At 45.2% G+C, this 24,973-nt stretch overlaps 1 protein-coding gene across 1 annotated transcript in view; it reads left to right on the forward strand.

The window, feature by feature from the left end:
- The window catches only part of DNAJB12 (DnaJ heat shock protein family (Hsp40) member B12), a 1,115,823-nt gene that overhangs the window by 142,596 nt on the left and 948,254 nt on the right, over nt 1–24,973 (forward strand). The window contains exon 2 of the mRNA XM_044056212.1: nt 24,263–24,446. Within this exon, the coding sequence (XP_043912147.1) occupies nt 24,263–24,446 (184 nt within the window). The remainder of the gene's footprint in view (nt 1–24,262; nt 24,447–24,973) is intronic.

Raw genomic sequence — 24,973 nt, forward strand, 5'->3', positions numbered from 1 at the left:
CAGCAACCTTCTTAATAGTCTACACGCAGTCTTGCACTACAGAGCAGTAACTATATGACCAAGACGATCAAAAAATACCCTTAAAGGAGACCTGTGCCACCTGTCAAATTCTTACCAAAAAACAAAACTATACTTGATACCAAAATATTAAAGCGATGCTCTTTTTGGGACAAAATGTAAAATTGCCTCACTTTTAAATAAGTGGACCGTACAACGCAGTGCCCTTGAATCTTTGGAAATCATTTGACTGAGTTGAGGCCAAATATGCCAGCTACATTTTTGGGTGTGGAAAATCTCTCACTTATCTCTTCAAGGTAGAGTAGCTCACAAAAAAGTGTCTTCTTGCCCACCTTGAATATGGACTCCTGGCCATCGCTCAAGCCGGTACAGAGAACCTTAAAACATTGCGGGCAACCACTAACAAGTGCAGATTCATCTCACATGCACCTAAAATGGAGCATCACTGCTGTGTACTGATGAGACCAGCTGGCTTCTAATTGCACAGAAAAGCACCCTTCTATTTGAATCTCTTGGCTGTAAAATACTTCATCGTAGTTTTTCAACAAATTAAGAAGAAAAAAAACCCTTATTTTCCAGATCAATTTTCCAGATCACTCTTCCCTTTCTCAGTTCTTTCTCCTTCAACCTGTTTCTCCTTCTCCCTTTACCTCTCCTCACTTATTCACTCAATCTCCCTCTACTCACTCACTCTTCTTACTCATTCACCTCACAATCATTCATTCATTCACTAACTCCCTCGCTCCCTCTCCTCTTTCCTTTTCCTCCCTCCTTCGCACCCTCTCTTCCCTGGCTTACTCGCGCTCTCTCTCTCTCTCCCTGTTCTCCCTCCCTTGTTTGCACTGTCCTTCTCCTCCTTTGTTCACTCTGTCCTCCTCCTACCGTACTCGCCTCTCCTCCCTCACTTGCCTGCTTCCCCCTCCTCCTTCCCTCAACTCTCCGCCTCCCCTTGCTTGCTTACTGTCACAATCTCCCTCCCCTTGCTTGCTGACTGTCGCAATCTCCCTCCCCTTGCTTGCTGACTGTCGCAATCTCCCTCACCTCGCTTGCTCAGTCACAAGCTCCCTCACCTCGCTTGCTCACTGTCAATCTCCCTTGCCTCACTCACTCACTCACTCACTCGCTCGCTCGCTCACTCATTGTCACAATCTCCATTGCCTCACTCACTCACTCACTGTCACTCTCCCCCTCCTCGCTCATTCCGTCCAACTCTCCCTCTCATCCCTCTATTGCTCACTCGCCTTCACTGGCTCACTTGCTCGCTCTCCCTCTTCTTGCTCCTTCACTCTTCCTCTCCTCGCTCCCTCACTCACTAATTCTCTCTGTCCTCGGTCGCTCATTCAACTTCTGTCTCTCTCCCAGCTCGCTCTCACTCTCCCTCACCATGGTCACTTGCTGTCACTTTACATCTCACTGTCCCTCTTCTCACTCACTCACTCACCTTCTCTCTCTCCTCACTTACTGTCCCTCATCTTGCTCACTGTAACTTTCCATCTCTTGCCCCCTCTTCCTGTCCTTGCTTGCTCAATTTCACTTTTCATCTCCCTCTCCTCACTACTCTCCCTGTCTTTCCTCTACTTGCTTCCTCTCCATCTCGCTCACTCACTTTCCCTCTCTTCACTCACCCACTCGCTCTCCCTGTCCTCACTCTCTCTCCTTACTCGCTGACTCGCTCTCTGTCCTTGCTTGCTCACTCTCCCTAACCTCCCTCACTTGCTGTCATTTTCCATCTCCACCCTCACTTGCTCCCTGTCCTTGCTCACTCACTCTCTCCCATTCCTCACTCACTCTTTCTCTCTCCTGGCTCATTCACTCTCTCTCTCTTCGCTTGCCCCTTCTCCTTGCTCACTTCCTCTCCATCTCCTCTCTTGCTGTCCCCTGTCTTTCCCAGTCTTCCCACTCCCCCTCAGTTGCTTACTCCCCTTCTCCTCGCTCACTAACACACTCACACACTCTCTCTCCTCACTCAATCTCCCTCTCCATGCTCACTTTCCCTGTCCTCTCTAACTTGCTCACTCTCTTCTCTTACCTGACTCGCTCACTCTCCCTTGCTCCCTCTCTTCCCTGTCCTCATTCACTGTTTCATCCTGACTTGCTAACTCGCTCCCTCTTGCTCACTGTCTCATCCTTACTCACTAACTTGCTCCCTCTCCTCCTCTCTCTCTCCTTGCTCACTCTCCATTGCTCGCTGTCACTTTCCATCTCCCTCTCCTCCTTTCCTCTCTTCACTCGCTCACCGTCACTTTTTCCATCTCCCTTTCCGCCCTCGTTCTCTCACTCTCCCTCTCCTTGCTCGCAGTCACTCTACCTCTCTTCACTTACTCAGTCACTGTCCTTCAACTAGCTTGCTTGCTGTCACTTTCCATCTTCCTCTCCTCCCTCACTGGCTCACTCTCCCTCTCTTCCCTCTCCTCCCTCACTCACTCGCTCTCCCTTTCCTTTCTGTGCACCCTCACTCACTAGCTCTCCCAGTCCTCACTCACTCCCTCACATCCCTGTCCTCACTCGGTTGCTCTCCCTCACATCCCTCTCCTCACTCGCTCGCTCTCCCACGCATCCCTCTCTACCCCCACTCACTCACTCTCCCTCACATCCCTCTCCTTCCTCGCTCACCCTCCCTCACATCCCTCTCCTTCCTCGCTCGCCCTCCCTCACATCCCGCTCCTTTCTCGCTCGCCCTCCCTCACATCCCGCTCCTTTCTCGCTCGCCCTCCCTCACATCCCGCTCCTTCCTCGCTCGCCCTCCCTCACATCCCGCTCCTTCCTACCGCCTCCCTCACATCCCGCTCCTTCCTCGCTCGCCCTCCCTCACATCCCGCTCCTTCCTCGCTCGCCCTCCCTCACATCCCGCTCCTTCCTCGCTCGCCCTCCCTCACATCCCGCTCCTTCCTCGCTCGCCCTCCCTCACATCCCGCTCCTTCCTCGCTTACTCACTGTCCTACTCCTTGCTTGCTCTTACTCTCCCTGTCTTCCCTCGCCTCGCTTGTTTGCTGTCCCTGTCCTCAGTCACTGTCCCACTCCTCCCTCTTTTCCCTGTCCTCAGTCAATTGCTCCCTCTTCTCCTTCTCTTCGCTCACTTGCTCTCTCACTCACCGTCCCTCTCCTCACTCTCTGTCCTTGCTTACTCTCCCTCACGTCCTGTCCTCACTCACTAACTCTCCCCTCATGCTCTGTCCTTTCCTCACTCTCTCGCCCTCACGCCTTGTCCTCACTTACTCTCTTCTCCCTTTTCTCACTCGCTGGCATGCTTGCTGTCCCTCTCCTCTCTCACTCGCTTGCTGTCCCTCTCCTCCCTCACTCGCTCACTGTCCCTCTCCTTCCTCTCATCTATCACTCACTCACTCACTCACTCACTCACTCACTCACTCACTCACTCGCACCTTCTCTTCACTCAGTTGCTCACCCTCTCTCTCCCCCTTACTCTGTCTTCTCACTCACTTTCTCTCCTTGCTCACACTCTGACTCTCCTCACTGCCTCTCCTCCCTTACTCGCTTGCCCTACCTTTCTTCCCTCTACTCCTTCACTCGCTTTCTGTCCCTCTCTTCCCTCTACCCCCTCACTCGCTTTCTCTCCCTCTACTCCTTCACTTGCTTGCTCTCCCTCTCTACCCTTTCCTCCCTCACTCTCTCCATCCTGTCTTCCCTGACTTGCTTACTCACCCTCACATCCCTCTCTTTACTCGCTTGCTTGCCCTTCTTCTTTTTCATCTCCATCCTCACTCATTCTCCCTCTCTTCCTATTCCTCCCTCACTTGCTTTCCCTCTCTTCCCATTCCTTCCTCACTCGCTCTCCCTCTCTTCCCTTTCCTCACTTGTTCTCCCTCTCTTCTCCTCACTCGCTCACACTCTCTCTCTTCCCTCTCCTCCCTCACTCAAGCTGCATATTTTCCCTTACCTCCCTCTCACTAGCTGTTCCTCTCTTCTCTCTCCTTCCTCACTCTCCCTCTCTTCCCTCTCCTCTCTCGCTCGCACTCTTTCTCTTCCCTGTCCTCTCTCGCTCACACTCCATCTTTTCCCTTGGCTCACTCGGTTTCTCTCCCTCTCTTCCCTCTACTCCTTCACTCTCTTGCTCTCCCTCTCTTCCCTCTATTCCCTCACTCTCTTGCTCTCCCTCACTCATTTGCTGTACTTCTCTTCCCTTTCCTTCCTCACTCGCTCTCCCTCTCTGTCCCGTCTTCCCTGACTGGATCGCTCTCCCTCACATCTCTCTCTCTACTCACTCACTTGCTCTTCCTCTTTTCCATCTCTTTTGCTTGCTCTTCCTCTCTTCCCTATCCTTCCTCACTCGCTGTCCCTCTCTTGCCTTTCCTCCCTCACTCGCTCCCTCTCTTCTCTTCCCACATTCAGTCACTTACTCTCCCTCTCTTCTGTACCCACCGTTATTTGCTCCCTCTCCCTCTCTTCCTTCCCTCACTCTCTCACTCTCCCTCCCTTCCTTCACTCACTCTCCCTCCCTTCCTTCACTCACTCTCCCTCCCTTCCTTCGCTCGCTCTCCCTCCCTCCCTTCCTTCGCTCGCTCTCCCTCCCTCCCTTCCTTCGCTCGCTCTCCCTTCCTTCGCTCGCTCTCCCTCCCTTCGCTCGCTCTCCCTCCCTTCGCTCGCTCTCCCTCCCTTCCCTCGCTCGCTCTCCCTCCCTTCCCTCGCTCGCTCTCCCTCCCTTCCCTCGCTCGCTCTCCCTCCCTTCCTTCGCTCCCCCTCTCTCCCTCCCTTCCTTCGCTCCCCCTCTCTCCCTTCCTTCACTCACTCCCCCTCTCTTCCTTCCTTCACTCACTCCCCCTCTCTTCCTTCCTTCACTCACTCCCCCTCTCTTCCTTCCTTCACTCCCCCTCTCTTCCTTCCCTCCCTTCCTTCGCTCACTCTCCCTCTCTTCCTTCGCTCACTCTCCCTCTCTTCCTTCCTTCGCTCACTCTCCCTCTCTTCCTTCCTTCGCTCACTCTCCCTCTCTTCCTTCCCTCCCTCACTCTCCCTCCAGTCTGTCTCCCTCCCTCACTCTCCCTCCAGTCTGTCTCCCTCCCTCACTCTCCCTCTCTTCCTTCCCTTCCTTCCCTCCCTCACTCTCCCTCTCTTCCTTCCTTCCCTCCCTCTCTTCCTCCCTTCCCTCCCTCACTCTCCCTCTCTTCCTCCCTTCCCTCCCTCACTCTCCCTCTCTTCCTCCCTTCCCTCCCTCACTCTCCCTCTCTTCCTTCCCTCACTCTCCTTCCCTCCCTTCCTTCCTTCCCTCCCTCACTCTCCCTCTCTTCCTTCCTTCCCTCCCTCACTCTCCCTCTCTCCCTTCCTTCCCTCCCTCACTCTCCCTCTCTTCCTTCCTTCCCTCCCTCACTCTCCTTCTCTTCCTTCCTTCCTTCCCTCCCTCACTCTCCCTCTCTTCCTTCCTTCCCTCCCTCACTCTCCCTCTCTTCCTTCCTTCCCTCCCTCACTCTCCCTCTCTTCCTTCCTTCCCTCCCTCACTCTCCCTCTCTTCCTTCCTTCCCTCCCTCACTCTCCCTCTCTTCCTTCCTTCCCTCCCTCACTCTTCCTCTCTTCCTTCCTTCCCTCCCTCACTCTTCCTCTCTTCCTCCCTTCCCTCCCTCACTCTCCTCTCCCTCTCTTCCTTCCCTCACTCTCCCTCCCTTCCCTCCCTTCCTTCCTTCCTTCCCTCACTCTCCCTCCCTTCCCTCCCTCACTCTCCCTCCCTTCCTTCCTTCCCTCCCTCACTCTCCCTTCCTTCCCTCCCTCCCTCACTCTCCCTCCCTTCCTCACTCCCTCCCTCACTCTCCCTCTCCCTCCCTTCCTTCCCTCCCTCCCTCACTCTCCCTCCCTCCCTCACGCTCCCTCTCTTCCTTCCTTCCCTCCCTCCCTTCCTTCCCTCCCTCACGCTCCCTCCCTTCCTTCCCTCACTCTTCCTCTACTCCCTTCATACCTCTCAACTGCACCAAATCGATCGTTTTATACCAGTTTTTGAGGTCAAAATGATAGGGTGCCACGATTCCCGAGTGGCACCCCTTAATTTCTGATTTCCCAGCTTTTTTAAAAAATTTTTTCACCTTTTTTCCGGGCTGACGTCATGGCGTGGAGGTGTGCGTGATGACGTCAGATCTGTGAGCAGCCTGTGCCGGGCACTAGCACTGACTCTGCAATGCATCTGCAAATGGCAGAAAGCATTCCATTCATTCTCTCTAATTTGGGGAAACAAACCAGCTTACCCAGCACTGTTTTTTTGGAAAATGAAGAAGCGTCGTTATCCGTTACTTATATGGATGGTATCAGGATTGAAAGAAAACTGAAAAGAATAAAGAAATAAAATTGCCGCTGGGGGGGGGGGGGGGTTCAGAAAGGTAGGGGAATGTGTGTTGCGTATGTCTCTCCTTCCCGTTATTAACCACACAAGACTACAAGTGCAGGAACAGGACCAACAGTTATGTTTTTTAGAATATACAAAATACAAAGTAAGTGCTGTATTTACTGTCTGCACACTATTTTGTGTTTGTTGGCTACTGCTGGTTGAAATGAGATATATTGCTGGCCCATTGTGTCAGTCTGAATCATACAGAACAGAAAGAAGCCCTGACGGTTACTTCAGTGCTGCTTCCTCCTAGCTGTTGTGAAATAATTTGTTACGTAAGCCAGGATTCGGAACAGTTAACCGCCAGCCATCGCTATATCCGTGGTTTTGAAATGCAGAGTCTGCAGACGGTCACAGTGTCGGTGTTTAGAGTAGAAGACCTATCGACCCGTCCCGGGTAGTCTATATTTACTGGATTTAGTGCTGTTTGAATTAGGTGAGAGTGTCTCCCTAGAGTTCTCCTTACCTTGCTGGATTCTTCAGTAGTTCAGTTGCGGCTGTACTATTTATTATTCTGGTATTGAGAGTGCACTGCTTTGATGGCATTCAAATAATACCACTGTCAAAATGAAGAATAAAACAAAAAGAAAATGTGTTTGATTTGGATCTGTTAACTAAGCAGTCATTAAATGACTTATTGTAACAAACTATATAATGGAAGAGATGTAAAAGGCATACTAGACTTGAGTAATACGGAAGAAAATGCAGTTAACTGTAGTATGTCTGTTGTAGCTAATTATGTGCTATTAAGTGTACATTTCGCTGTAGTAAGATTTGATGTGAAAGTCAGCTTGTTCTATTTCTTTTAAATTGTCCATTTAGAGAAGCAATTAGTGGGCTTCATATCTCCCCCACCACATCTACCCTAGTAAAAATCTGTCTGTCTAGTGTTGATGCTTAAGTGAAAGAATTTTGTTCTATGTTGAGCAAATAAAGTACTTGAGAAACTGCAGACTTTATTTGATATTACTAATAATAGCAACACTACAACTTGTTTTAAGTACTACATGATTTGCTGGGGGAAGCTTTTAATTGTGTGTGTACACTAGAATCATAGGTTCATAGGTTCATACTAGGCTATCTGCCTTAGGGCATTTATAAGCCTAGCCAGCATGTGTTTGACTTTCGCCACCCATTTTAAATTTATTTTGCTATGCCCTTTTTCGAGGTTAGTATACTGTGCCTCTGTCTAACAGTGACACAGAAATGATACCCGGGGTAAACCTACGATCTCCCATCCACTCATCAAGATTCCTCTTGAAGAGAGTCAATGAGGGACTCTGCCTAACCTGGACTGGGATTTTATTCCAGAGTGAAGGGAGCCTCTGTGTTATGAATCTGTCCCTCCAGCATGTCCTATTTATTTCAGTGCTGAGGTTCAAATCTCTCGAGCGCGTAGCTCGATGGGATTTGGATTTTCTGAGGTGCAGCATGTCCATTAATTCCGGGTTGAACATGGCTTTATACGTCCGGCACAGATCTCCTCTGAACAGGCGGTATGCCACTGAGTAGAGCTGGAGTTTCTTTAACCGGGCAGCATATGGCATCTGTTTGAGCCCTTTGATCCTATTGGTGAGGTACTTTTGGGGTTTTTCCAGTTGCTGCAGGGGTCTGGTAAGGTACATCCCAAAAGGGGCATTGTACTCAATTATCTAATCACTTTGGCCACGTGGTTGTCAAATGAGAGATTGCTATCAACTTGGGTCCCCAGGTCCCTAATTACTTCTTCTGTACTTAATGGATTACCACCTATGTGGTAATTTGTGGGCACTTTGTTTTTGCCAAAGGGGATGACTATACACTTTTTGGCATTTAGCTTGAGGCTCTGGCACCAGTTGTCTGTTTCTATGAGGCCCTTTTGGAGGATGCTTGTGTCGGCTGGAGAGTCAATTATGGCGCCCAGTTTGCAGTCATCTGCGAACTTGGTCAGCCACAGTCCTTCCGTGTTGGCCTGTACCTCCGAGAAATATATACCGAACAAGAGAGGTCCCAGGACTGAGCCTTGTGGGACACCACTTGTAACTGGTTTGGAGTCTGACATGGCTCCAGCAATTCTAACCATGTGGGTTCTGTCCTTGAGCCAGTTTGCAATCCATCTAGTGACATAGGGGTTTATATTTAAGCTGGTGAGCTTATCTATAATCTATAAGCTTATCTAGAATCATGCATGTTTGTGTAAAGTATTGAGCCAAATCTTCCTTATGGGAATTCTACAATACAGTGTGACAGTGATTTTGAAATTTGCTGAGAGTGGAGCAGTAAAATGAAGAATTCCAGGTAATTTATGTAAAATCAGACTTTGTATAGGAAACCCTGGCAAGCTTATTTCATGTTAGGTTTGTGTCATGGGACTTGAGACGTTCTGCTTTGAAAGGTGTTACTTGTTCTTTAAATTAGTGTTCACCTTCAAAACTGCCTTTTTAGTTCTTGAAACTATAGAGTTCTAAACATTTAACAAAGTGAACCTTTGAATAACTTGATGTTTTAGCCGTAGAAATGAAGGGGTTTGTGATAGTTGAGTTAAAGCACATCAGTAGAAGCAGTTTTGTTTCATATCTCTTTTGTTGACATTACGCTTTAAAACTTCAGCTTGGCAAGCTAAGAACTTGGTTATATTCAACTGGATGTATAAGAGAATTTAAGTACCTTTTTATGCACTTTTTCTTTTAAAAAATACAGTATTTAAATTGATTTAAACTGTGTATGAAGGAGTGTTGAAGGAATTTTTAACTGGTTATTCTGCTCTTCAGTAACTTGAACTAAAAGCTAGTGTTGGCTGAATTTTGTTATTTGCTAGTAATTACAGGTGTGGGGGTAGCCACATTCAGTGATTTCCTGTCCTTGCATATTTAAACTGGTGCATGTGAAATAATTCCTGCTTTAAAACTTCAGCTTGGCAAGCTAAGAACTTGGTTATATTCAACTGGACGTATAAGAGAATTTAAGTACCTTTTTATGCACTTTTCTTTTAAAAATACAGTATTTAAATTGATTTAAACTGTGTATGAAGGAGTGTTGAAGGAATTTTAACTGGTTATTCTGCTCTTCAGTAACTTGAACTAAAAGCTAGTGTTGGCTGAATTTTGTTATTTGCTAGTAATTACAGGTGTGGGGGTAGCCACATTCAGTGATTTCCTGTCCTTGCATATTTAAACTGGTGCATGTGAAATAATTCCTGCTTTAAAACTTCAGCTTGGCAAGCTAAGAACTTGGTTATATTCAACTGGACGTATAAGAGAATTTAAGTACCTTTTTATGCACTTTTCTTTTAAAAATACAGTATTTAAATTGATTTAAACTGTGTATGAAGGAGTGTTGAAGGAATTTTAACTGGTTATTCTGCTCTTCAGTAACTTGAACTAAAAAGCTAGTGTTGGCTGAATTTTGTTATTTGCTAGTAATTACAGGTGTGGGGTAGCCACATTCAGTGATTTCCTGTCCTTGCATATTTAAACTGGTGCATGTGAAATAATTCCTGCTTTAAAACTTCAGCTTGGCAAGCTAAGAACTTGGTTATATTCAACAGGACGATAAGAGAATTTAAGTACCTTTTTATGCACTTTTTCTTTTAAAAAATACAGTATTTAAATTGATTTAAACTGTGTATGAAGGAGTGTTGAAGGAATTTTTAACTGGTTATTCTGCTCTTCAGTAACTTGAACTAAAAGCTAGTGTTGGCTGAATTTTGTTATTTGCTAGTAATTACAGGTGTGGGGGTAGCCACATTCAGTGATTTCCTGTCCTTGCATATTTAAACTGGTGCATGTGAAATAATTCCTGCTTTAAAACTTCAGCTTGGCAAGCTAAGAACTTGGTTATATTCAACTGGACGTATAAGAGAATTTAAGTACCTTTTATGCACTTTTTCTTTTAAAAATACAGTATTTAAATTGATTTAAACTGTGTATGAAGGAGTGTTGAAGGAATTTTTAACTGGTTATTCTGCTCTTCAGTAACTTGAACTAAAAGCTAGTGTTGGCTGAATTTTGTTATTTGCTAGTAATTACAGGTGTGGGGTAGCCACATTCAGTGATTTCCTGTCCTTGCATATTTAAACTGGTGCATGTGAAATAATTCCTGCTTTAAAACTTCAGCTTGGCAAGCTAAGAACTTGGTTATATTCAACTGGACGTATAAGAGAATTTAAGTACCTTTTATGCACTTTTCTTTTAAAAAATACAGTATTTAAATTGATTTAAACTGTGTATGAAGGAGTGTTGAAGGAATTTTTAACTGGTTATTCTGCTCTTCAGTAACTTGAACTAAAAGCTAGTGTTGGCTGAATTTTGTTATTTGCTAGTAATTACAGGTGTGGGGGTAGCCACATTCAGTGATTTCCTGTCCTTGCATATTTAAACTGGTGCATGTGAAATAATTCCTGCTTTAAAACTTCAGCTTGGCAAGCTAAGAACTTGGTTATATTCAACTGGACGTATAAGAGAATTTAAGTACCTTTTTTATGCACTTTTTCTTTTAAAAAATACAGTATTTAAATTGATTTAAACTGTGTATGAAGGAGTGTTGAAGGAATTTTTAACTGGTTATTCTGCTCTTCAGTTATTCCCACCCACCTGCCCTGTTTTTGTTTTGGTGTTAATCTTAGTGGCATTGAAACTGCCCGCCCCTCAGCCTGCCTCTGGGCCCATCTCATTTGCTCACTCAACTGAGTGCAGTGAGATCATATTCTGATTTCAGGCACTCCTACTGTGTACAAAGAGAGCATCTGGGAAATAGAAAAAAAAAAAATTAAGCTTATTTCCTGCCTTTCTTGTTAAGTGGTACAGACTATTTGTAGGCTTCTAAGCCCCCAAGCCCTTCTGTGTTTGAGGGAAGCCTTCTAGCTTGTTTTTTTTTTCTTGTAACTAGCCAGTTTTCTAGTTTCAGCACTCAAATCTGTTTCTTTGATCTCAGCACTTGTTCAGAAAAAAAAAAAAAAAAAAAAAAAAAAATTTCATCTGCTTTTACTGTACTTGTGTTTTACCTACTTCTTTTACTTTTGCATCATCTTAAAATACTCAATTGTATTTATTACTGCTTGGTGTAACTCATTCTAAGCCTTTTGGTTTAAACACTTGGGCTTCGGACCAGTTAGTTGTTTTGCACTGAGAGGTTTGTGGTCTGCACTGTTGTGGCAGAACAGGTAGCTTACATCCTTCTAGGTTGAGAACTGCTGATTGAGGGCTCAGTGTCTGTTATTCTAAAAGTGTATTAATTCTGGTTTAAGCACTTGGGCTTTCAAGCCAGTTATTTTACATTAAGAGGGTTCGTGGTCTGCACTCTTGTGGGAGGAGAGGCTGGACTCTGCCCTTCTGAGCTGGGAATTTCTGGTTAAAGGCTTATAGTGCATGCATATCTGAACTGTTTCTTACTGAAGTTGGTGCCTTGTTTGCTGTGGCATAGACTGGATTCGGGCCTGCTGGATCTAGCTTTGTTTGTGTAACTTGAGCACTAATCCAGACATTCTCTAAAGTATTCAATGGTATTTATTACTGCTTGGTTGTAACTTGATTAAAGTGTAGCTATCATTCAAGTCTTTTGGATTAAGCACTTGGGCTTCAGACCAGTTGTTTTACATTAGGAAGGTTTGTGGCAAGCACTGTGGTGGCAGGACAGGTAGCTTTCATCCTTCTAAGTTGGGAACTGCTGATTGAGAGCCCAGTGTCCAAGTGTATTAGTTCTGGTTTAGGCACTTGGGCTTCAGGCCAGTTATTTTACATAAAGAAGGTTCGTGGACTGCACTCTTGTGGGAGAAGAGGCTGGACTCTGCCCTTCTGAGCTGGGAATTTTCTGGTTAAAGGTTTATAGTGCCTGAATATTTGAACTGTATCTTACTGAAATTGGTTCACCTTGTTTGCTCTAGCATAGACTAGATCCAGGCCTACTGAATCTAGCTTTGTTTATATACTTGTTGTTTGTTTGCTTGTTATTTCCTGGAAGCTAATTCACCTAATACGCAACTTCTCAGCTTCTGTGGATCACTAGTGATATCTGCATTGCTTACTGTACTTATTTCCTTGTTTCACTTGAAAGAAAGTTACTGTTTGTCGCTTTTGCATTTAGTTACTTGTATCACATTGCACTCAAGTTACCTGGCACTTGCTCACTAAAGCAATTATATAAGTCAGCACTAAAAATTAAAAGCACTACACCCTCACTCCCCACTGGCCCTTGTTTTCAATTAAGGATTTCCCAATATTATTCTAGCATGTCCAAAGGTCAGTTGTCAATCTCCTCTCCGGTCCAGCTGGTGAATCTGGGAATCTTGAGGCAATGTTATAACTGCCTCATGTACACAGACAACCCTCTCCTCCTCCCACATAACACAAATACTTGAGAGATGCAGCTATTTAGCCAAACTGGAGGCTGAGCTCTCTCAACTCAGGACTGGCAAGACCAGACAGGAGGAGAAGGCAACTACACAAACCACAAAACCAGCCTCACATAATGCTACCACTCCACTGAATCAAACACATAAACACACAAAGACATACTCGGAGGCTCTGAGTAAAAATTTACCTAAACAGCAGAGGCCTCCAAAGCAGACACCCAAACAACTGCTACCTCAAGACACCCCACAGGCAACACATAAACCACAAAAGCAGTGTGCAAAGCAGTCACAGCCCTTAAGGCCAAATACAACACCAAACATACTTGTCATAGGTGACTCCATAGTCAGACACACTGACGCCCCACTCACCAGGCTGAACAAGGAGAGGGACACAGTAAGCTGCCTATCGGGCGCTAGAATCCGCCACATAACACAAGCACTGGTCACTCCACAGCAAGTACAAATATGACACAGTCATTGTCCATGCTGGTGTGAACGACCTGAGACGCACCTCCCTGGACTGCATGAAAAGAGACATAGAGGAGCTCTCTGATTATGTAGCCCAGGCAGGTATGACCCTAACCCTGAGCAGTATCCTTCCTTCACCAAGAATGATGCCACAATATAGAGACAAGATGATCAGCTTTAACAATTGGCTTAATGTCTGGTGTCATTCAAAGGGGATCCAGTGTCTGTCTGCCTGGGATGACATGCTTGACAAGCCACGCTGCTTCAAGGGACGGCTTGCACCTGTCACCCCTGGGATTCCGGATATTGGCTAAGGCTCTTGCCACCCCATAGTGCCTTTTTAGGCAAGGCTCAAATTCTAAACCTACCACCCTAGAAAACAAAAATGGGAAGAAATTGAGGGTAATGCTGCTCAATGCCAGAAGTCTAAATCTCAAAATGCACGCACTCGAGGCCCTTCTCAGTATGGAGAACATCGATGTCTGTGCTGTAACTGAAACCTGGTTCAAGGCTCCTGAGAGCACCCCGGCACTATTAGGTTTTACCTCATATCATGCCCGCCCCAAAACCCGGACCACTCCACAAAAGGAGGGGTGTATCCATATTCATAAAGGATACTCACACCTCCAGGTTGGTGGCAACGCATGAAGCTCGGAAACCATCCAGGTGCAACTAACAATAGGCAAAACTGCTCTACAAATTGTAGCATGCTACAGGCCACCCTCTCAAACTCAGGAACCCCACACAGCCTTCCTGAAGACACTGGAGGGTATAAATGTATCTCCAAACACCATCATATTGGGTGACTTCAACTACCCGAATATAGACTGGGAACATTACTCAAGCCCTAACTTTCTAGCCCAACGGTTCCTGGAGTTCATAAATTCAAATGCCATGGAACAGCTAGTCACTGTTCCCACGAGGAGAAAATATACTAGATCTCATTGTCACAAACATGGGGACAAAATGCTCCACACCGAAGTATATCCCTCATTGGTGAGATCTGATCATAAACTAATCTCACTGGAAATCCACATCCCCCCACCCCAAACAAAAGACCATAGTGAAGAACTTCTCTAAAGCAAACTTCACACTACTCAAGACTGGTGTGGTATCCTTCAAGGCCCCTGAGTCAGAGGAAACCACAACCCAAGCTGCGGAAGCCCTTACAAATGCCTTCTATGAACACCTCCAGGACTGCATGGATCAGGCAATCCCAAATAAAACCAAGACTCTTTCCACAAAGGGCAAACGTCCAGTCTGGTGGACCCCAGCCATTAACAAACTTTACAATAAGAGGAGAAAGCTATTACATGATAGAACAAAATCCATAAAAGGGAAGTCACCCCTGATCATTATTAGTAAAAAATTACGAGCACTCATAAAATCAACTAAGGCCAATTTTGAGAGAAAAATTGCCATGGATTCAAAGGACAATCATAAGGCCTTTTTCAGCTATGTTAGGAACCTGGGTGGAAACTCACAGATATGCTCAGAATTGGTCCAAAATGATACAAAAATCACTGAACCCACAGACATTGCCAACATACTGGCAGACAGGTTCAGTGCAAACTTCACCCTCTCCCCTAAAGGAGAGATAACTATCCCAGCCGAGTGTAGCCTCCCGGACATCTCAAATGCGCAGGTGAAAGCTGCTCTCTAAAGCTAAAAACACAGCATCAATGGGACCGGATGGTGTCCCCGGCTGTGTGCTACACGAGCTAAATGAGGAATTAAACCCGCACATAAGGCAGCTGTTTAATCTCAGCCTTACCACAGGATACGTGCCCAAGGAGTGGCGTGACGGCAACTGTGGTCCCACTCCACAAAGGTGGCGCCTCACGGACCCTGGTAATTACCGCCCATAAGCTTAACAAGTCTAGTCTGCAAAGCTATGGAGAGGATCATAATGGAGCTCATAAACAAAGATATAGGGACTTGCAGACATTGGACCCGACCCAGTTTGGCTTTGTCAAGGGAAGATCATGCCTTTTGAACTTGGTCGACTTCTTGAAATAGTCACCAAGGCCATTGATGAGGGAAAGGCAGTCCATACAGCCTACCTTGACCTTGCAAAGGCTTTCGACACAATACCCCCTCGGTATTGTAGAAAACTTACCAGCTTAAATGTAAACCCATATGTCACAAGATGGGTTGCAAACTGGCTTAAGGACAGAACCCACAGGGTTAGAGTTGCTGGCGCTGTGTCAGACTCCAAGCCGGTCACAAGTGGTGTCCCACAGGGCTCGGTCCTTGGCCCCTATTGTTTGGCATCTACTTCTCAGAAGTAGATGCCAACATGGGAGGACTTTGGCTGACAAAGTTTGCAGATGACTGCAAACTGGGCCATAGTGGAAAGTGCATCGACACTGATATCCTTCAGAAGGGACTCACGGAAACAGATAGCTGGTGCCAGAGCCATGGCCTGAAGTTAAACGCCAAAAATGTATAGTCATACCCTTCGGGAAAAACAAGGTAACCCCAAGCTACCATATAGGTGGCAATCCACTAAGCACAGAAGAGGTTATCAGGGACCTGGGGACCCAGGTTGACAGTGGCCTTTCTTTGACACTCACATTGCTAAAGTGGTTAGAAAGACCTTCTACATTGCCCACCTGATCATGAAGGGATTCACATCCAGATCTAGTGAGGTCATTGTTCCCTGTACTCTTCACTTATCAGACCAATGATCGAAAGTACAATGCCCCATTCGGGATGTATCTCACCCGACATCTGCAGCAATTGGAGAGACCCCAAAAGTTCCTCACCAAAAGGATAAAGGGACTCCAAAATCTGTCATATGCTGCCAGATTGAAGAAACTCCAGCTCTATTCAGTCGCATACCGCCTGCTCAGAGGTGACATGTGCCTGACATACAAGGCCATGTCCAACCCGAATTAATGGACATGCTCCACCTCAAAAATCCAAATCCACCAAAACCACTAGAGCAAGCGACTTAAACCTTAGCACGGATATAAATAGGACGTGCTGGAGGGATAGATTTATCACTCAGAGACTCCCTATGCTGTGGAATAAAATCCCGGTCCATGTGAGGCAGAGCACCTCGCTGACTCTGTTCAAGAGAAATCTAGACCTGTGGATGGGAGATCGTAGGTTTACCCCGGGAATCATCTCTGGGTCACTGCTGGACAGAGGCACAACAAACTAATGGGCACAGTATTTTTTCATATAAGGGGTGGCGTAAGCCACAATAATTTGGGCTAGGCTTATAAATGCCTTAGGGCAGATAGCCTAGTATAAACCTATGAACCTATGAACATATGTTTTTTTCTGCTTCCCCCTACAGCATCTCCATGCAGAAGACTGTGCCCCTTCAGCCTGTTTGTAGTGTAATAATCAGGGAGACGGCTGCTGTTGTAATAAAAAAACAGGTTCTTTTTTGTATGCTGTCACCAAGTTCCTGTCTCATAGCTCTACTACCAGAACCTTGCTGACCTATTCTTTCCAGGCACACAGAAGCTAGACATTTCTGGGCTGGGCAAGAGCCCTACAGCCCATTTGTTCCCACCTTGGAATCTTGATCGGGCTTTCTGATTCTTGGTAAGTCTTGGGTTGTAGGGCATGAGCCAACTTGCTTGTCCTGGATGTGGACTACCCTTTTCCCACCTGGAGTACCCCTGGTGGGTCCTCTTAGCCCAGTATTGCTATCTCCTGAGGGAAAGCATGTCTCCATATACTGTATACCCCTCAGCTTTACTTGTGCTAAGCACCATATCAGTGATGGTTTGGTTAGCTAAATTTCTGATAGATGTCACTATTGTGACAAGCCAGTGAGCCAGACCCTTTTCCATCCCCCTGGGATGGGCAAGATGAAAATGGCAGCTGACTCCCATCATTTCTGGTCAACTCCTCCAGGCACCTAAGCCACTATTTAAACTTTGGTCACATGCTGTGTAGTCGGGGCTTTATCTGTCTATATCATGAACATGGCAGAACTCTCCAAAAATGTTCGTTCACTTAGTTGTCTGCTAAAAAATTCAGTTTTCAGAATTAAAGACATCATTGCACTGACAGGAGAGTACCTGACTGTAAGAATGCATTCCCCATATTTTCTTAATTTCTACTGCAACCCTTGATAGGCAAAGAAGGCACAATGCATCTTTGCATATCCAGTAGAGTATTTTATTTTCCTTTTTGTACTTCTTTGAAAATATTTGCTAATTGATTCATCACTCACTTCAACAGTCAGATTAGGCATTTCAGTGGCTAGTAAGTATGCAGTCAAGCTGTAGTGTTAGTCTTTGTGTTGGTACACAGTGATGTATTGATCTGCAGTATGTGTGTGTATGTGTATATATATATATATATATATATATATATATATATATATATATATATATATATAATGTATGCATCATATGTGTTTGGAAGTAGACTTTTATGATTCTGTAACAGTGCCACTTAGTATTGTGCGTACCCTCCCACCCACATAGTAATATACAAGCACAGGGCTAATGAATATTCCCTTCCTTAGCTGTTACTGTACCAAACCACACACACACACTCAAATGCTGAAATGTTCAGTATAAATACAAGTTTCAGCATTAGTACCAACTCCCATTTACGATGTTCATCGTGTTTCACTGTTGCAGTCATTACTCTTGGGTTATCCTGCTGGCAGGCTATCCGCAGTCGGCCTGAATTCCAAAAGTCCAGGTCCGGCGTTGGTTGCAGTCGCCTCTACCCTGACTTCAGTGTGCCAGGGGTATAAAAGATGCAGCTGACGCCATTTTATTCAGTCTTTCTTGCCGCGCGGTGCCCGAAGCAAAAGCAGTTTACAAGTGCCGGTCGGCCGACTCCTGAGGTTTTCAAATCCGAATTTCAGAACCGAAGTCTTCATTAAAGCTAAGTACCTCGTTGGGGAAACTTTTTTTTCTTGCTCCAGAACTGATGTCAGAAAAAGTTAACAATTGTATTTCTTATGGGAAGCAAATACCTCATAAGAATTTTCACTCTTACTGTATTCCTTGCCTAGGCCCTGACCACGACGTTGCTAGCTGTTGGTTTTGTGCTAGATTTAACCAACACACTATTAAGCGTCGGTTCGATTTTGCATTTCATTACTTGGCCGAAGGTTTAATTATATAATGCCGTCGGAACAGCCGACGACCGGAGTTTACAAAAAACGCAAGGACAAGGAAAAGGATAGGCATCCGAGGTCCAAAACCGACGACGGGGCCTCCGTTAGGCCAGTCGCCAGTTCTCAATGAGGCACTTTCGCAGCCCCTGGCGCCCGCTACCTCAGAGCCACAGGCTGCTTCCGACTCCCACATGGAGCCGACAGGGCCTCTGGATACTCAAGGTATTGGACACTAGGAAATCATCCCCTCAGATGGGTCCGGAGCCGCTGAGCAGGCATCTGCTTCTGAGGGTGTTTTCAGACCTACACAGTTATATGTTAAACCATCTTCAGCTTCAAAGACTAAAGCAGCTCTAAAGACAAAGAAACAAGTACAGCATTCTCCTACTCAGACTTCCATGCCTAAAAAACAGATGCTTAAAATGGCCGAAGACGTAATTACTTTGATCAGGGGTTCCCATCCCCCTCCTGATAAGAGGCCTAGGCAAGACACAGAATATGATTCTACTGATCAGGTTTCTATTTCCTCTGATTCCTCTTCTGAACAGGACTATTCTATTCCTCCCTATGAGGATTCTGATGCTGAAGAATCCATTCCTTCAGACTCTCCTCCTGAGGATTATTCTTTTGGGGAAACCCTGCATACCATGAGGGAGCATTTCCACTGGGAGAGCCAAGATTACTCAGAATCTAAGAAAAGGCTCAGACTTTCTGCTACTTCCTCAGCACAGATCCCTTGCTATTCCACCTGTTCTAGACATTGTAGATGTATTTTCAGAGTCCGGCCTGTCCCCTGACTCTCTACCCCCTGCACCTGCTAAGCCAGACAGATACTGCAGGGTACCAGATTCTCATAAATTCCTATATAAAAACCCCGCTGCTGACCCAGAAACTGTATCACAGGGTCCCAAAGGGGTCAAAGCCTCCACTGCAAAAAAAACCCTGTCCCCTCTGATAGAGATTCTAGGGCACTGGACAGATGGGGATAAAAGTTTACACTTCTGCTACCTTGGCTGTAAGGGCTTTAAATTGTCAGTTTTATATGCTTAAATATCAGCAATACTGCCACTGTTTAAACAGAAAATGTTGACAAATTCAGAATGTTCAGAGAACAAGGAAATGCAGGATTTATTGCATGCAGTTGAACAAGTGGGAAAACATACTTTGCAATGTGGTTATGATTCACTGGAGGCCTCTTGCAGGGCTGCTGTTGTAGGTTCTGTTATTAGAAGGCATGTTTGGTTAAAGGAACAGAATCTGCCTGATGGATGCTCCATTACAGCATGATACTTTGTTTGGTGCTAAAGCAGAAGAAGTGTTGAAGAAAATGGAGGATAAAGCGAAATCTATGCAGACAGCTAAGGATTTCTTACAGATACAGCCACCAGATTTAGCAGGAACTGGCCTTCAAAAAATTGGTCCTTTTCAGTGTCAGACAGGCCACAAAAAGGCAGATACAGATGTCCCAGAGGCAGATCTCAGCCCCAAGGCTCATACAGGCCTAAACAATGGGGTGCTCCTACCTCCAAAAGCGGAGAAGACGAATCACAACCTTACAGGAAACGGTCCCAATGACTTTCCTCTGCCAGATCCAAGCACTTTTCTTTTGGCAGCCCCCTTAGGGAGAAAACTAGCACTTTTTTCACCAAATTGGCAAATGATAACCCAAGACAAATGGGTCTTGAACATAGTGTCCCAAGGCTACAGGTTCCATTTTCACACCCTACCAAGGGCAAAAGGTATACCAGACCTGCCACGCAATCAATGGGCAGAGGCACAAAAGCAAAGTATAGCCCTCATGGACATGAGGGCCATTGAACAAGTACCACAACAAGAGCAGGGGCAAGGATTTTACTCCAGACTTTTCTTAGTGCCCAGAAAGGACAAAACCTGGAGACCAATACTGGACCTGTCTATACTAAATACGTTCCTGGAGGTTCCAAAATTCAAGATGTTGACTCTACAGCAGCTACTGCCCATGCTGGGCAAGAAGGCTTGGCTCGTAACTTTGGACCTAAAAGAGGCATTCTTGCATTTCCCAGTCAGACAATCTTGCAGAAGAAACCTCAGATTCATAGCTGGGTCAATGCACTACCAATTCTCTGCACTGCCCTTTGGCTTATCTACTGCGCCCAGGGTCTTCACAAAATGCCTGGCACCAGTAATTGCATTTTTCAGACAAAGAGGAATTCAAATATATCCCTACTTGGAAGACTGCCTTATTCAAGCACAGAACAAAGACATTCTTCTAAAGCATCTGGCATTTGTAAAATGATTACTAATTTGCCTAGGGTACACAGTAAACGAAAAGAAATCAAAACCTAGTACCCTCTCCAAAGATAATATTCCTGGGTGCAAGCTTAAATACAACTGCCCAGATGGGCTTATCTCATGCCAGACAAACAAAGGCAACTGACTTCTTACTTCAAAAAGATGGCAACAAAGACCCAGTTATCTGCAAGGAAAATCCTGCAGGCCTTGGGCTTCATGGCATCCTGCATTCTACTAATTCCATATGCCAAACTGCATATGAGGAGACTACAATAGTATCTAAAAAGTGTTTGGACTCCGCATTGCCACAGCCTGGAGACAGTAATTACCCACATTCCCTGCCCGGAACAGGAGTTTCGATGGTGGTTACAGGCAGGGTCTGCCATTCACTTTACCCACAGCCAGACAGACACTGACAACGGATGCATCAGATTATGCCTGGGGGGCCCATATGGCAGGAAAATGTATTCAGGGCACATGGCCTGCAAGCCAGATGCATCTTCACATCAATCAAAAAGAGATGCTAGCTGTTCAGAATGCCCTGACAGCTTTCAAGGATCTACTTAATCCAGGACAGCTACTGATAAAAATGGACAATACTACGGTCATGTGGTACATAAACAAGCAGGGAGGCACACATTCCTACCCCCTCTACAGACAAGCAATGACCTTATGGGACACAGAATTGACTTATCAAGTTCACCTGCAAGCACAATTCCTGCCAGGAAAAACAAATACGTTGGCAGACGAACTAAGCAGAAACCTCATGGATCCCCACGAGTGGAAACTGGATCCACAAGTCTTCAGCATGATAACAAGGAAATGGGGATGCCCAGACATAGATCTATTTGCCTCCCCTCACAACTGCCAATTACAGAGATTTTGCACAAGGATTTATCACAAACAAGCATGGAGAGTGGACGCCCTATCCTTCAGCTGGAAAAATCTAACAGTATATGCCTTTCCTCCACTGCCTCTCCTTCCCAGGGTACTCCTAAAGGTCAGACAAAGAGAAGCCAGAAATGATACTGATTGCACCAGACTTGCCACGCCAGCACTGGTACCCAATCCTAAAGAGCTTGTCTCAAGGTCCAGCATGGGTATTGCCTCAAACTTCTCACTTACTGACCCAACAAAACAATCAGATCCTGCACAGCCAACTCAGGACCTTAAAGCTGGCAGCATGGCGGATAATGTAGCCATTCACAACACTCCTCTTTCAAAAGCTGTTATGGATGTTATCTTGGAGGCCAGGAGGCCCAGTACCAGAAAATCTTGAAGGCCAGGAGGCCCAGTACCAGAAAATCGTATGCAGAAAAATGGAAGAGATTCTGTGCTTGGAACCAGGAACAAGGCATTGACACGTGTGTACCAAATATAACTCAGATTTTACAATACCTAACTGAGATGCTGGACAAAGGCCTTTCCTTTTCATCAATTAAGATTCATGCCTCTGCCATTTCAGCACATTACAATACGGAACCACCTATCTTTTCTCATCCTTTAATAAGGCAGTACCTCAGAGGGACCAAAAACATCAGGCCTCCAAGGAGAGCACCAATTCTGGCATGGGACCTCAATTATGTCTTGGAAAAACTCACACTGCCTCCTTCTGAGCCAGCCTCAACAGCTGATATAAAATTCTTATCCTGGAAAACATTTCTGCTCCTAGCAATAACCTCTGCAAGACGAGTCTTGGGAGTTACAAGCACTCATGGCTGTGGAACCTATAATTTTTCATCCAGACAGGGTTTCTCTGAGGACAAACCCAACATTTATGCCTAAGGTGGTGTCCAGTGTGGCCCTCGACCAAACCATTCACTTGCGTACCTTTTATCCAAACCCACAGAACAAGGGTGAGAAAATTCTGCATTCTTTGGACATACACAGGCAGCTACGCTTCTACTTGGACAGAACTAAAGCTTTCAGAAAGACTGAGCAACTTTTAGTGTCATATACTGCAGGATCACAAGGAAAGGCTATCTCAAAACAGACAGTTTCTAAATGGATAGGCCACTGCATCCGTTTCTGCTGTTCACAGCATGGCAAATCAGTGCCTAAGGCATTAGGCCTCACTCCACCAGAGCAGCAGCCACTTCAGCAGCCTTCCTCAGAGGAGTACCAACCAAAGACATCTTAGAGGCTGCAACTTGGTGTTCATTGCACACTTTTACAAAGCACTACCACTTGCCTCTTTACTCTAAATCCAGAGCAGGCTTTGCCACTGCAGTTCTGCAGGGCCTCATAGCCTCTCCTAATCCTATTTAGCCGAGCCACCCATCCTCAGCTTTGGGATTCAACCCAAGAGTAATGACTGCAACAGTGAAACACGATGAACGTAGTACAGTTGTGTACCTACCATAAATGTAGATGTTCGAGTGTATTCACTGTTTCAGTCCAGGTTACCCACCCACTATCCCCCTTTCTCTGCTGGGACTTATCTGTACTTCTCTATCCTATATAACCTATCTGGTGTATTTGCTTGTAGATGAAGGTATTGTATATTTTAGTGCATGCTTTTATAATCAATGTTTTTTTAGCCTACCCTTTTGGGGGCACCTGACATCTGGGGCAAGAAAAACTGAAGAAAATGGTGTCGGCTGCATCCTTTATACCCCTGGCGCACTGATGTCAGGGAAGAGGCGACAGCAACCGACGCCGGACCAGGACTTTGGAATTCAGGCCGACTGCGGGTAGCCTGCCAGCAGGATAACCCAAGAGTAATGACTGCAACACACACTCCAACATCTACATTTATGGTAGGTACACAACTGTACTTTACATTTCATGTCATGCACTTTTTAATTCTTCCTACCTCAACAGTTAGTGTAGTTGACGAATTGTTTCACAAAAACGACATTTGACAAGCCATGTATTCAATCAATGCTTCATGCCACTTCTTGCAGACTGTACTTAATTAGCTGCCTACTACAGGAGACTTTCATTGTTTGCTGTGCAACTGTGTTTGAGAAAACTGTTACAGATAAGTGGTTGACAATTAATATTGTCCAACAGAAAAGAAGTTGGTACTGCTAATAGAAAATCTTCTGATCTGGTGTACCAGCTTTTTGCTGTGTAAGATTGTACAATGGAGATATGGGAATTTGCCCTTTCCTACCATGTTGCTGTCTCTGAGTTGGTATATAATTAGCAGGGGGTGTGAGGAGGTTATATGATGCTTCCCTTCTTGTAACAAAAAAAAAAAATTTTTAAATTTTACCCCCCCCCCCCCCCCAATTGGTTGATTAGAGAATTTTGCCTGATCATTTGCAATTCAGTGTGTTAATTCTGATGTATCTGGCTACACAAACAAAAATAATATTAATTTGATACATGTGTATAGAAACTGTCTCATTTGTCATGGAATGGTGACATTACACTTCTGAACTTTTATGCTGTGCATTTGCAGTAGCTCATTTTATAGTTCGATTACTGTTACAAGGATCCAGAAGTGAGCAGTCTGTCTTACTAAATCTCTACAAGTAATTATTTTTGCTGCTTAGAAAATATGCATTTTTTTGTGCGAACATCGTGGTACTTTGTTTCACACTTTAAGAATGTGTGTAAAAAGTAAACTCAGCTGAGTGTGCAGTGTGCTGATTTCACTGGCTGTATGGTGCATTCTTGTGGCAAAACTCCATAGCTGCCTTACAAAAGTGGTACAATACAGACAACAGTAGGCTACATGATGATCTGCTAGTGCACAGTGGACTGTGATTTAACTTCTTTATCCTTATTTCATTCTTTTATGCAGCTTTGATCAAAACCCTTATACAGAATGAACAACAATCAACTGAGAACAACAGCCATTCACAAGAGAATGACCAGGCAGACCTTCGGCACAGAAAATCAGCTGGAGAGAATTGCTCAGCCAATGGAGAGATTGGTGGTGATACTGCTAAAAGCTACACAACCGAGGAGGTAGAAGCAGTCAAGAGGTATGACTTGTCAGATAGTTTATAAGGAAATGGGTTTAGTAGCTGCTTTGGGGCAGTTTACAGTTTTTTTTTTTTTCTTTAGGGTAACTTACCAAACTAATTGTTGCTGTTTGGAGGATGTAGGAGTAGCTAAGAAGCAGCTATCCAGTTTCATTAGCCAAAACTATGAAAAAATATCTTTGCACAGCTGTGTAGTATTAGTAGCTTATTGGTTGCAAATTATACTGTACCCTCCCTAATACAAAGACTTGTGAATTAAATGTTTGCTTTCTAACCTTTAATTGTGTTTTTTGTTATGGAGTGATGGTGTTTACATGCATGTCTACAGTGGATGTAATTGTGCTTCGGCACTGATATCTATTGCAGTCCTCAGCCAGGTTTATTTGAGTAAGAAAGTACAAACTGCTGCCCGAATGTGGCAGAAGACCATAAACCCTAGTACTTAGGCTTGCATTAAGCTTAAAGGGAGAGTGTCAATGTTGCAGCTTTCAGAACACTTTTTTTGTTTTCATCACCAATGCATAGTT

This window comes from Protopterus annectens, chromosome 14.part0, assembly GCF_019279795.1.
Source record: "Protopterus annectens isolate FY-2018-M chromosome 14.part0, PAN1.0, whole genome shotgun sequence".
NCBI lineage: Eukaryota > Metazoa > Chordata > Ceratodontiformes > Protopteridae > Protopterus > Protopterus annectens.